The sequence below is a fragment of the Sapajus apella genome, unplaced genomic scaffold (genome assembly GCF_009761245.1).
Source record: "Sapajus apella isolate SASKATOON/1434 unplaced genomic scaffold, GSC_monkey_1.0 scaffold37, whole genome shotgun sequence".
In the NCBI taxonomy this organism is placed as follows: Eukaryota; Metazoa; Chordata; class Mammalia; order Primates; family Cebidae; genus Sapajus; species Sapajus apella.
The window spans coordinates 1,294,551-1,308,166 of record NW_022436977.1 but is presented as its reverse complement, the minus strand read 5'-3'; the positions used below and the strand labels follow the sequence as shown (position 1 = coordinate 1,308,166).

Sequence of the window (13,616 nt, the reverse complement as noted above, 5' to 3'; positions counted from 1 at the left end):
CACTGCAACATCTACCCAAATGAGATGACCTGAACTTTTAACATTCTTGATGCTCAGGCCACATTTCAATAAATTAAATCAGAATCCCTGGGGCCAGACTCAGACATTTGTATTTTTTAACGTGCCCTAGGTGACTCCAAAGTGCAGCCAGTTGAGAGCCCAGAGGGTGGGAGTAACATATTGTTTATTTAAGAGAATGTAATTTTGTATGAAAATCGAAAAATTGTGAGTACCATTAATATCTCCACAGTCCCTGAGACCAGAAAGCATGTTTCCTTACTAAAATGGTCTTTTCCTGGCAGATTCAGCATAACCCTCACCGCCTTATGTATCAGTGCCTTATACAAGCTGGGAGAAGAGCTCTGAAGCTACCTATAGTTAGCAGGGGCTCAACAAGAGAGAGTCAAGTCATCCTCATTCACTTTTGATCTATTAGGTAGGAGTCCTCAAGCTGTGGTTTTCCAAGCAAAAAACTTTTTTTTTTTTTGAGACAGAGTCTCCTCTGTCACCAGACTGGAGTGCAGTGGCACAATCTCAGCTCACTGCAACCTCCGCCTCCCAGGTTCAAGCAATTCTCTTGCCTCAGCCTCCTGAGTAGCTGGGATTACAGGCACATGCCACCATGCCCAGCTAATTTTTGTATTTTTAGTAGGGACGGGGTTTCAACATTTTGGCCAGGATGGTCTCTATCTCTTGATCTCGTGATCTTCCTGCCTCGGCCTCCCAAAGTGCTGGGATTACAGGTATGAGCCACCATACCTGGTCAAAAACTTTTTTTTTTTTTTTTTTGGAGACAGGGTCTCACCTGTTGCCCAGGCTGGAGTACAGTGGCATGATCACAGCTCACAGCAGCGTCGACCTACCAAGTACCTGGGACTACAGGTGCACACCACCATGCTCAGCTAATTTTCAATTTTTTTGTAGAGATGGAGTCTCATTATGTTGCCCAGGCTGGTGTCAAACCCCTAGACTCAAGTGATCCTCCTCCCTTAGACTCCCAAGTGCTAAAAGTACAGGCATGAGCTACCACACCTGGCTGGAAAGGACTTCTTGAAGGCAAAGTGAGCTCATCGAAAAGATTGGCAGGGCTTGGCACAGTAGTTCATGCCTGTAATCTCAGCACTTTGGGAGGCTGAGGCAGGAGGATCACTTGAGCCTGGGGAATAGAGGCTACCGTGAGCCATGATTGTGCCACTGCACTCCAGCTTTGGCAACAGAGAGAGACACTGTTTCAAAAAATAAATAAATTTTAAAAATGGGCATGAGACCAGGGAAATAGGCAGGAAAGACAACAATACAAAGTGTACCTGGAAGGAGGAAGAATGCAGGTCTCAGTGCCATCTCACTAACTTACACTCATAGGTATAAGCGGGTTCTGGCTTATATTAAGCTACTTGGGGGCTCATGAGACTACTTAGGTACAATATCACTATAAATAGGTTGTCTGCTCAGAAAAAAAAGATGCTGGGATATCTGAAGGTTCTCAAAGGGCTCACAAGAAAGGTCCTCCATATCAGGGCTAGCAGCAGTTACTGACTCATGGTGTCTCTATCTCTCCCTACCTGGTATCTTCTTGGAGTCTAAATCTGGATCTAAATTTGGGATGGGGGAAAAACGGGAAAAAAGTGGTAGAAATGCTGCTTTTGCAGCAGAATCGGCAGTTAGTTCACCTTCCACCCCAGATTTTAAGAGTTTAAACACAGACCATGCAGTGCACCAAGGGGCTGGTGGTAGGGGTAGGGCAAGACATACACATGCAAGAGAAGCAGAAAGGGGCATGGGGCAACCTCCTTACCTTCCTGAGATTAGTGTGACTTCCATTCTTTCCCCACACTCTCATTCACATGTGCAGACTATAATATTTTTCTTGCCTAACTTAAGTCTCTCTGAAGCCAGAATCATTTGGGAGTGAACAAAATGGCCCTGAGATACTTGTTCCATGACTGTAATTCCAGTTGTTGGCCCACAATCAGAAATCGAATGCTATTCAGCACGGCCCATGATTTAACAGCAGATTTTTCTCTATATCCCATACAGAGCAAGAAGCTCCACAGCCCCAAGAGGCTCATGGCTACTATCTATTGTAGCTCTGATAACATGATTCTTTCGGTTTGCTGTATCTTTTTCATGTGAACTAGAAAAATGTGACTTGTCTTCCCTGAAATCACAGCTAAAGAAGGGCAGCAGCAGCCTTAAGGTACCATGCAAAAATTAAAACAGTTAAGGAAGAAACCTGTGGTTACAAGCATGAGGAATCCAGTCTGAGATGAGCAGCACACAGAGAGGAAGAGACAGAAAAGATTTTTCAACTCATGACTTAAGAGCCCCCTTGAAAGATGTACGTACTTAGCTTCCTCCACTACCTCGACCTCGGCATGAGCTGTAATTGGTGCATTGGAGTGGGCTCCCGTGGGATCATCAACATTCAGCTCTCCATTGGTTGAGCTAACCACCTGAAACAGAAAGACAAAGTGTGTGACAGGCACCATGGCAATAGAAATCTCTTGCCAGCAGCAGACAAGGTCCCTAAGGGAGATCTGGTTTCTAGCTTAGGCACTAAACAGGCAGGGTCTGGAATTTTTTTTTTTCCTGGGTTAAGGGATCAATTTAGGGAAGGTTCCCAGGCCCGTATCACGTGAGAACACTAAAATCAATGATGTAATCATATAATGTTGATAATAACTTCCATACTGAGACCTACTCTGTGTGTCAGGCACTCTGCTACATTGTGTAAGTTTAATCCTTATAAATCTTATGAAATAGGTCTTTTTACAGATGGAAACACTAAGAAATGACTTAACCAAGGTTTAAAGTTAATATCTGTGGAGTTCCATGAGGAAAATTTTTCTAAAAAAATTTCTAAAAATTTTTCTATAGATTCTTTCATATTGCAAAAATATACACATTACTTTATTAAGTTAAAAATAACTGCAGCCAGATGTGGTGGCTCCGGCCTATAATCCCAGCATTTTGGGAGGCCGAGGCGGGTGGATCACGAGGTCAGGAGATCGACACCATCCTGGCCAACACGGTGAAACCCCATCTCTACTAAAAATACAAAAACTAGCGGGGCATGGTGGTGCATACCTGTAATCCCAGCTACTCAGGAGGCTGAGGTAGGAGAATCATTTGAACCAGGGAGTTGGAGGTTGCAGTGAGCTGAGATCATGCCACTGCACTCCAGCCTGGCGACAGAGGGAGACTCCTTATCAAAATAAATAAATAAATAAATAACTGCATGGCTGACTTCTGAAGGTAAAAATCACTTGGCTCCCTTGAATATGATGGGTGAAGTCTACATCTCTCACTTTATTATGCTATAATTATATAGACTCAGTGATGATATTGAAAGAAAAAGTTCTACAAAGAAAGTCAACCGTGGGCACCAGAAACTATAAACACCCTTTCCTTCAGAAGTTTCCTCATGGCTTTGAGCATTGGTTTGAAGTTACACAAATAACAAGACTGTCACATCCTCTCTGGCAAGAGGGAAGATGGTAAAAAAAAAAACACTCTCCCTTGGAAAGCCAGTCTTATTTCAGTTATCTTTATTTCAGGTTCACTGTCATCCCACTTGTCACTGATGGTCCCCGAAATGTAAGTGATGGCTGTCACTCCTGTCATCTGGTTAATGTGGACCCGATCAGGCTTCTCTTGCTTGTGTAGCTGCTTCTGCCACCTGGTTTCATTTCCAGCACATGACTCCTGTTTATGTAGGTGCTGGGAAGTGGGAAAAGGGACCCCACTGCTGGACAAACCACTCTGCTGTTAAAGACCTTGGCTGAAACATGGGAGAGAACCACAAAATAGGATGAACAGTTTGGATTTCATACGCCCTTGGATAAGTACTTCCATCTATTTGAGATTGCTACTTATAGGTTGATGAAAGAATCATACAATAAAATGTATGAGACTGTCTAGTATAATACCTAGTATAAATAAGGGAAGCAGCATAGTGTAGAAATTGCCATAATCAGTCCTCAGTTTGAACCCCAGCTCCACGCACTTACTTGCTGTGGGTCCTTGGGCAAGATTTTCAATCTATGCCTGAGCTTCCTAATCTGTAAAATGAGAGAACAATGCTGCTTACCTATGGTGTTTACTGTGCAGACAACCCACAGAAAGTGCTTAGTCCAGTACCATGAGACATGGTAATAGCTCAATAAGTGGTCATCTTACTGTTACTCTCTGTCTGTAACTGTCTATTCTTATCTGCCTCTAGCTCAGGAGTCCTCACCAGTAGTTAATCCACAAAAGTTTCCTGATTAGTCATAAAGAGGAGGGTGGGAGGAAATATTTAGTACAAGTAGCTTCTGGGACAGATAGGGTGAATATTACTAGCAATCTATATCCATCATTATTTCTAAACAAGAAATAATTACTGTTCTCATTAATAACACTTTTTTTTTGAGACAGAGTCTTGCTCTGTTGCCCAGGCTGGAGTGCAATGGCACGATCTCAGCTCACTGCAACCTCTGCCTCCCAGGTTCAAGTTATTCTCCTGCTCCAGCCTCCCGAGTAGCTGAAATTACAGGCATGTGCCAATGTACCACCATGCCTGGCTAATTTTTGTATTATTATTATTATTTTTAGTAGATATGCGGTTTCATCATATTGTCCAGGCTGGTCTCAAACTAATGACCTCAGGTTATCCACCCACCTCAGCCTCCCAAAGTGCTGGGATCACAGGTGTGAGCCACTGTCCCCAGCCTTCGGCTGAATCTTAATAAAAGATTTTGGTTTTTAAACATGGGGAGACTTATAGATTAAAAGGGATTAAAAGAGACTAAGACATTGAAAAAGACTGATGAGGTATACTGCATTGGTTAAGGCAATGCATGAACCCTGATTAAATCCTGGACACTACAATACTAATTCTGGGACAACTGGAATTAGGTGGAATGTGATATGGACTGTATATTAGATATTATGAAATTAACTTTCTTAGAATGTCTTTGTTCTTAGAAGATACAGGCTGAAGTATTTTGGGATAAGGTGTAATGATGTCTTACTTTCATATGGTTTAGCAAGCAAACACACACACACTCTTTCACATAATTAAAGCAACTATGGCAAAATCTTAATAACTGGTCCAATGAGGTTAAAGATATATAAGAGTTCATTTCATTGCATTTCCCTCCCAATTTCTCTGTAGAGTTGAAATTTTCAATACAAAAGTTGGGGGAAAAAACAGCAAAAACAAAAAGTTGAGCGAAGAGGGAATATGGATTGGAAAACCACAGCTCCTCACTCTAATACTATCCTGTTAATTTCCTCAGTGCTTCATTTGCTTCCTGTGGACATATTCTGGCTACACACCAGGGACAATACTGGTTAAGATCATTCTGTGAGCACAAGGGTTACAGGGGAAAACAGTAAGTTTCCAGTGGACAATTCAGGAACTAGACAAGATGTTCAATAAAATGTCTTGGCTTCTACTCACACGAATGAAACATTAGTAAGCATCACCACTGAGAATTACCTGGTGACTCTGGGTCATGGGGCCTGCTCACAGCATTTCACATGGCTTATACTTTCTAATTTCTCCTCGCTATGAATTGCCATTTGGGCCATAAGCACTGTCCTTAGGCAATCTAAGGAATAAGAAGTTATCCCCATTTTACAGACTAGACATCTTGTCTGTATCAATAAGCATCTGGTCTCAAATGAATGAGGCATAAGTAGAACCTCCAGTTCTCTACTCTTAAACTTAATTGTATCAAAAACATACCTAGGACTCAAAGGCTACAAATCTGGGCCTTTATAGCATCCACTTAATTATTTCACATTGGAGGTCCAGTATGTCAAACTACTGAACGGCTGCCTGGATGTGCAGTGGAACAAACACCGTGTAAATGAGAGAAGAGTTGGATTCTAGGCTTTGTTCTATAATTAAAATCCTCTGTGAGCCCTGTTTTCTAATTCTATTAAGACAAGGCCAATGGCCATAATCCTATCAACTTCATAAATATGAAGGGAATTAAATACAATTATGTTTAGAAAAGAGATTTGAAAAATTATAAAGCATTTTATGAATGTAACAAAGTATTTTTGTGTTTTTTCAATTTTTAAATTTTTTTTGTTGTGGGGAGATAGAGTCTCACTCTGTCACCTAGGCTACAGAGCAGTGGCGTGATCTCGGCTCACTGCAACCTCTGCCTCCTGAGTTCAAGTGATTCTCCTGCCTCACGCTCCTGAGTGGTTGGGACTATAGACATGCATCACCACACCTGGCTAATTTTTGTATCTTTTAGTAGAGACAGGGTTTCACCATATTGGCCAGGATGGTCTTGAACTCCTGATCTCAAGTGATCTGTCCTCCTCAGCCTTCCAAAGGGGTGGGATTACAGGCATGAGCCACTGTGCCCAGCCGTTATGTTTTTTCTATTAAATTTTTAGTATAACTTAATTATAAAAGATAATAAAAATTAAGCTTCCTTATAAAAAGCTTTATTTGTGGCTGGGCAAGGTGGCTTACACCTGTAATCCTAGCACTTTGAAAGGCCAAGACAGGCAGGCTGCCTGAGCTCAGGAATTCACTCACCACCAGCCTGGGCAAGATGGTGAAACTCCATCTCTACCAAAATACAAAAAATCAGCTGGGTGTGGTGGCACACACCTGTAATCCCAGTTACTCAGGAGGCTGAGGCACGAGAATGGCTTGAATGCAGGAGGCGGGGAATCCAGATCGTGCCACTGCGCCCCAGCCTGGACAACAAAGTGAAACTCGGTCTCAAAAAAAATAAATAAATAAAAATAAAGCTTTATTTGCATATTCAAATAGACATTTATTTTGCTTTAATCACTATTAAAATTAATCCCTCATTACTCTGGGTATACCAAACAAGACCAATTAATATCTTACAGCATTACCCATGAGAAAGACTAAGGTAAAGGACTGTTTTGACATTCAGACCTGATAATATCCCTTTTAGGAGTCTCAATAATTTGAGTTATTAGTTTCATTTCTCAAAATGTCACCGTGAGGAGAAATCAGAGCTGTGTGTCAAAGGAAACAGTACTTTGACTCATGTGTCATTCTAAGTTTATGTCTTTACTTAATCCTAAACATTTCTAAAAACTCCCTCCCTAAACATTTTAATTTGGACAACTTTAGAGGAATCTTTTTGAAAGGGAAAATACATTATCTTCTTGCATTTAGGCCTTCCACATGAAAAAGCTGAAAGATCTGTGGAAATACTGGAAGGATGAGAACAATGGGGGTCTGCCCATTAAATATGTTGGAACAGGAGTTTCCATGTGCCTTATCAGAGCAAACTTTTCTTAAATTAGCATTCTGCACTCCCTCCCAGAGTCATGGTGCCTGCAAGTCACCCAGGCTAGGCCAAGCATGATTTTCATTATCTCTGGCAAGTGAGACAACTCAGAAAATTGTGGACATCTGTTGTATTAGGAAAGTACTGTTAATTTGGTTCGCAGAAGGTATAACTTTTACTTCTTTACAAAAATTCGGGCTAAAAGCAGTAGGTCCAAAGAGGTCAATGTAATGAGGAGAAGCAGAGCTGAACATAATATTAGGTAAATGGTGTAGCTGCTTGCCCTCTAAGTGCCAAGGAAACTGGTAAAACTTAGTTTATAGGGAGTAAAGGATGTTGCATGTTTCAAAAGTGCCGCCAAAGACACCTCAATTGGCTCCATTTCTAAAGGACACTTTACAAGGCCAGGTGCGGTGGCTCATGCCTGTAATCCCAGGACCTTGGGAGGCTGAGGTCAGCAGATCACTTGAGGTCAGGAGTTCGAGACCAGCCTGGCTAACATGGCAAAACCACATCTCTACTAAAAATCCAAAAATTAGCTGGGCGTGGTGGCACGTGCCTGTAATCCCAGCTACTCTGGACACTGAGGCAGGAGAGCCACTTGAACCCGGGGAAACAGCGGTGGTAGTAGCCAAGATTGTGCCACTGCATTCCAGCCTGGATGAGCAAGCAAGACTCTGCCTCAAAAAAAAAAAAAAAAAGAAAAAAAAGAAAAACATGCTTATTTTGTAATTATAAAAAGACATGGATAAACCATAATGTTAAAAAGGCATTTTTTTTTTTACAGTGCAACGGTTTTAATAGTCCACACTAAAATAGGCAGTACAGTTTTATAGTTTAACATTAAAAGCAATCCTGCCTTACTTTAAAATGCTTCTACTAAGAATGCTTCTTCCTCCCCCACTCCTTCACTTAAGGTGTAAGTCTAAGGAGGTACCCCTAAAGGGCATTTCTCAGGCATTAAAAATAGCATTGTGATTTGCTTTCCAGTCCTAAATAACAGCCACCTTCCTCATTTGAGAGGCTACAGCATGACCTAGGGGCCAGGGCCCCAGAATAGCTTTTTGAAAAAAGTTATGCCAACCTCCTCAGTGGCAGGTATCTTCTCTTACCACAAATAAATATTTAATGCATCCTTGAGTCATGAAATATTAAAAACCCAATTGACACTTCAATTTCCAGAAAAATACAATGAAGGCATTGTGTGAATATTCTGAATTTGGTAGAATTAGACAACATGTAAGAGGGCAGGCCTGAAGTCTCGGGAATACATTTCTAAAGAGCAAAGAGCTGCTCTTGCAGCTCTGTTTTTAACAGGCTACCCTCTTTCATTGGTGTACAGATCCTAGGATCTCCTAACTTTATTATCCTAGGGATTCCCTTTGTTTCTTTCCTGTGCTGGATCTCTGGTTTCCTGGATCCCAGATATTCCTTTTTTCTTTTTTTTTTTGAGACAGAGTCTCACTGTCACCCAGGTTGGAGGGCAGTAGCACGATCTCAGCTCACTACAACCTCCTCCTCCTGGGTTCAAGTGATTCTCCTGCCTCAGGCTCCCAAGTAGCTGGGACTACAGGTGCCTGCCATCATGCCTGGCTAATTTTTTTCTTTTTAAATGTTTTAGTAGAGATGGGGTTTCACTCTGTTGGTCAGGCTGGTCTTGAACTCCTGACCTTGTGATCAGCCCACCTTGGCCTCCCAAAGTGCTGGGATTACAGGTGTGAGCCACCACACCCATCCGCTATTTCTTGTTCTATTAATTTTGATAACACACGTCCTTGTGTGGCTTCATAAGAAAGGGTACCTGAGAAATAAAATTGAGAGTTTTTTTGTTTTATTTTGTTTTGTTTTTTTAGAGACAGGGTCTTGCTCTGTCACCCAGGCTGGAATGCTGTGGTAAGATCATGGCTCACTGCAGCCTCAAAGGATCCTCTTGGCTCAGCCTTCCTAGCAGCTATGACTATAGGCACACAGCACCATACCCAGCCAATTTTTCTGGTTGGTTTTTTTTTTTTTTTTTTTTTTTAGAGACCAGATCTTGCTATATTGCCAGGATGGTCAAAACCTCCTGGCCTCAAGTGATATTCCTGCCTAGGCCTCTCAAAATGCTAGAATTATAGTTGTAAGCCACTATGCCTGGTCCTTAAGAGCAATGTTTTTTTTTGTTTTGTTTTTTTAAAGAGTCTCACTAACTCTGTCACCCAGGCTGACGCTGCAGTGCAATTGCAATGGCACAATCTTGGTTCACTACAAACTCCACCTCCCAGGTTCAAGCAATTCTCCCGCCTCAGCCTCTGGAGTAGCTGAAACAATAGGCATACACAACCACGCCTGGCTAATTTTTTAACTTTCTGTAGAGAAAAGGTCTCCTTTTGTTGCTCAGTCCAATCAATCATGGTTTGTTTTATTTATTTATTTATTTTTTTTTAAAGACAGAGTCTTGCTCTGTCGTCCAGGCTAGAGTGTGCAGTGGCACAATCTTGGTTTACTGCAACTTCTGCCTCCTGGATTGAGGCAATCCTCCCACCTCAGCCTCCCGAGTAACTAGGATTACAGGCATGTGCCACCATACCTGGCTAATTTATTTTGTATTTTTAGTAGAGACAGGGTTTCACCATCTTGGCCGGGCTGGTCCCGAACTCCTGACCTCAAGTTATCTGCCCGCATCAGTCTTCCCAAGTGCTGGGATTATAGGAGCCACTGCGTCCAGCCTCAATCCATCATTTCAACCTATATAATCCTATGGGTTTGTTTTTTTTTTTTACAGGGCCAAAGCTGTCTTTCAAGCTGTGAATAAGATCTTTCTGTGAATCACTCCTTATAACAGCATATCCTAGATGATCAAGGCTACCAAGATGCATATCTACATGCATAAGCCTGTCTGCACCTTTATAAAAATTTATGTTTGGTAGCTCTGAGTTCACTGTGTGTCCCAACTGATGGTGTCACTTGCCAATATGAGAACAATATTGAGGCTAAGATTATTAAAAACAGTCACACAAAAGACAAGTTAAGAGATACAAGATGTTCTAGTATGAAACAGAGAAAAGAGATTCAGAATAGCCCAAATGAAGTCAGAAATAATTTTCTTAAGACCACAGTGATTCCAGGGAGAAAAAAGGAAATGGCCCAACTTCTTGGGTACCCACTCAGCAACAGATGACTTATACAAATTAACATTCTCAGCTTATATGTTAAGGCATGTATCATGGAATGAGCAATATATGTAGTCCTTTAATCCTCTATTCAAAAAATACTTGTAAGTTTCATATCTTTACAATTCACAGACTTGACACTAGCACAATTCTACCTTGATGTTATGTTTATGGTTTATCAGAAATGGATCAAGGTGGTAGGACTAGGTTAACCAGAAATCAGTATCAGAAGCCATACAGATCTTTCTTAGTCAATGACAAGAAGAAGTAATCATCTTAACAAGTGACTCTTGCCTAAGTCCACCTAGACAGAAAATCTGCACAGATACTCAACTGGCCCTTCCTATAAACTTCCTTTCTAAAGCAGCTGAAGTTTCAGAAGCAAGCCAACATTCTACCAGCCAAGCTGGAAAGGCCAGAAAAAGGCAATAAAGGCAGTAAATACCTGCACTGATCCCCCATGGCGGTCTGCAGCCAAGTGAGACGTCAGGTATGAGGTATTGGTCTGCCGGCTGGGCTGAATTTCCCATTCTCCTCGGCGCTCTGATGATGCATTCTGCTTAGGCATTAGAAAGCATGAGAGCAAGATATGGAAGGAAAGGTGAAGCAACAGCAAGCAATAACAAAATCAAGTACATTTGTGGCCCTGTAGATTTTTCTTTCTTTTTTTTTGATTTTAAACTAACAACTGTTGGAAAGAACTGAGAAGAAGTTAGCTTGTCTACATTCATTTTCACCTAATGCGCTAATACATGACTCTATAGCACACCTTCCTCACTCAGACACAGAAAACCAATAATGACCAAAGGAGGAAGGAAGGAGGAAAAAACATACCCGAAGCTGGGATCATCTTTTACTTTCCACAAAAGTAAAATCTTAGTAGCCACTAAGCAGATCAAACTCAGAATGTTAAGATTATTGGAAAGGCCGGGCTCAGTGGCTTACACCTGTAATCTCGGCACTCTGGGGGCCGAGGTGGGTGGATCACCTGAAGTCAGGAGTTCAAGACCAGCCTGGCCTACCGGGTGAAACCCAGTCTCTATCAAAAATACAAAAATTAGCTAGGCATGGCAGCACATGCCTGTAGTCCCAGCTACTCCGGAGGCTGAGGCAGGAAAATCGCTTGAACCCAGGAGGCGGAGGTTGCAGTGAGCAGAGATTACACCACTGTACTCCACCCTGGGTGACAGAGCGAGATACCTTCTCAGGCAATAAAAAAAAAAAAAGGATTGTTGGAAAAAGGAACTGTCATAATTATAAATTACTTAACTGATTAAAAACCTTTATTTATTTATTGACTGATTGAGATGGAGTCTCTCTCTGTTGCCTACGCTGGAGTGTAGTGGTGCAATTTCGGCTCACTGCAACCTCCGCCTCCCAGGTTCAAGCGATTCTCCTGCCTCAGTCTCTAGAATAGCTGAGACTACATGTGTGTGCCATCATGCCTGGCTAATTTTCGTGTTTTTAGTAGAGAGGGGTTTCACTACATTGGCCTGGCTGGTCTCGAACTCCTGACCTTGTGATCCGCCCGTTTTGGCCTCTCAAAGTGCTGGGATTACAGGTGTGAGCTACCGCATCCAGCGATTAAAGACCTTTAATAGGGCCAGGTGCGGTGGCTCACGCCTGTAATCCCAGCACTTCCAGAGGCTGAGGCGAGCGGATCACGAGGTCAGGAGACAGAGACCATCCTGGCTATCAAGGTGAAACCCCATCTCTACTAAAAATACAAATACTTAACCGGGCATGGTGGCACCGCGCCTGTAGTCCCAGCTACTCAGGAGGCTGATGCAGGAGAATCGCTTGAACCCAGGAAGTGGAGGTTGCAGTGAGCTGAGATTGCACCACTATACTCCAATCTGGGTAACAGAGTGAGACTCTGTCAAAACAAAAACAAAAACAAAAACAAAACTTTAATAGACAGGTAATACAGAAAATTCCTGCATTAGGAGTCAAGACAATATGCATTTTCCTTAATAGGAAGCACAGTATTCTTGAAATTAACCTTCATGGGACTTTGTACTAAGATAAAATGAGTAGTAGCAGTGGCTGGAATATGCTCTCTTACCTAAAGGAATGAACACAGTATCTCTCCAAAAGCAGGTTCACAGGTCAAGAATATGAAAAGATAGGTTAAAACTAAAGCTATGGGCCGGGGGTGGTGGCTCACGCCTGTAATCCCAGCACTTTGGGAGGCCGAGGCAGGTGGATCACGAGGCCAGGAGTTTGATACCAGCCTGGCCAACATGGTGAAACCCCGTCTCTACTAAAAATACAAAAACCAGCCTGGCATTCTGGCATGTGCCTGTAATCCCAGCTACTCGGGAGGCTGACGCAGGAGAATTGCTTGAACCTAGGAGGCAGAGGTTACAGTGAGCCAAGATTGCGCCACTGCACTCCAGCCTGTGCAACAGAGTAAGACTCTGTCTCGGAAAAAAGAAAAGAAAATAATAAAAATAAAGCTACATTGTTTGCCTGGTTCTTCTAGCTAAAAGCTTCTAGAACAGAATTAGAAAAAGTTTACTTATTGAAATGATACTATGAATTATTTTCTTCTAGAAAGTAAAAGGAGGGCCGACCTTCAACTAAAAACCTGTTTGGATTCTGCTTTCACCTTAATGTCACAGGCTGTTTTCCTTCTTTACCTGCTTTTTAGATCTCATACTATTCTGATCTTGCTCATATGTGACTTTTGTTCAGAAGAATCTGTTTAGGTGCCTCTTCCCCTGTGCCAGATGGCTGAGGAGGTGTTAACATCATGATGCTCAGCTGTAACAATCCTAAGGCTCTACAAAAATGAAAAGTGAGTAGTTGGAAAGGCAGCAATGAGGGACTAGTAAATCAAATTTTAATTGCTGTTGATATAAACAGCTGCAGGGGTTAGGATGTGATATTGCTGCGCTGCATGAAAATCAGTAAGGACTATGAATCTTACAAATGTTCACAGCTATAAAAGTTGTATTCTATAAAAAAGGAAAAGCAAGAAAGTAATGGTTTGACGGTCTATATTCACTCTCCATATTTCAGTATCTCACTGACAAGAGTTGCTTAAAGCTCACCTGTAAGTCACCAAAAAGGCATTTCTCGTAAAAATCAAGAGCTTTGTACACCAGCTACAATTTACTCATTTTTATTAATGGAAGATGAAGTCATATGGACAAGAGCATTATAAAGGATCCTGGTCATATTT

The 13,616-nt window shown here is 41.9% G+C and overlaps 1 protein-coding gene across 6 annotated transcripts in view; it reads right to left on the bottom strand.

The window, feature by feature from the left end:
- The window catches only part of CSNK1G1 (casein kinase 1 gamma 1), a 180,109-nt gene that overhangs the window by 11,833 nt on the left and 154,660 nt on the right, over positions 1-13,616 (bottom strand). For 3 of the 6 annotated variants that reach the window (XM_032297187.1, XM_032297188.1, XM_032297186.1), the window contains 2 exons: positions 10,875-10,985; positions 2,347-2,453 (listed from right to left, as the gene is read on the bottom strand). In XM_032297187.1, the coding sequence (XP_032153078.1) occupies positions 2,347-2,453; positions 10,875-10,985 (218 nt within the window). Of the gene's footprint in view, positions 1-2,346; positions 2,454-3,195; positions 3,782-10,874; positions 10,986-13,616 lie in introns of those variants that run through there. The other 3 variants (XM_032297190.1, XM_032297189.1, XM_032297191.1) reach the window with 2 other exon arrangements.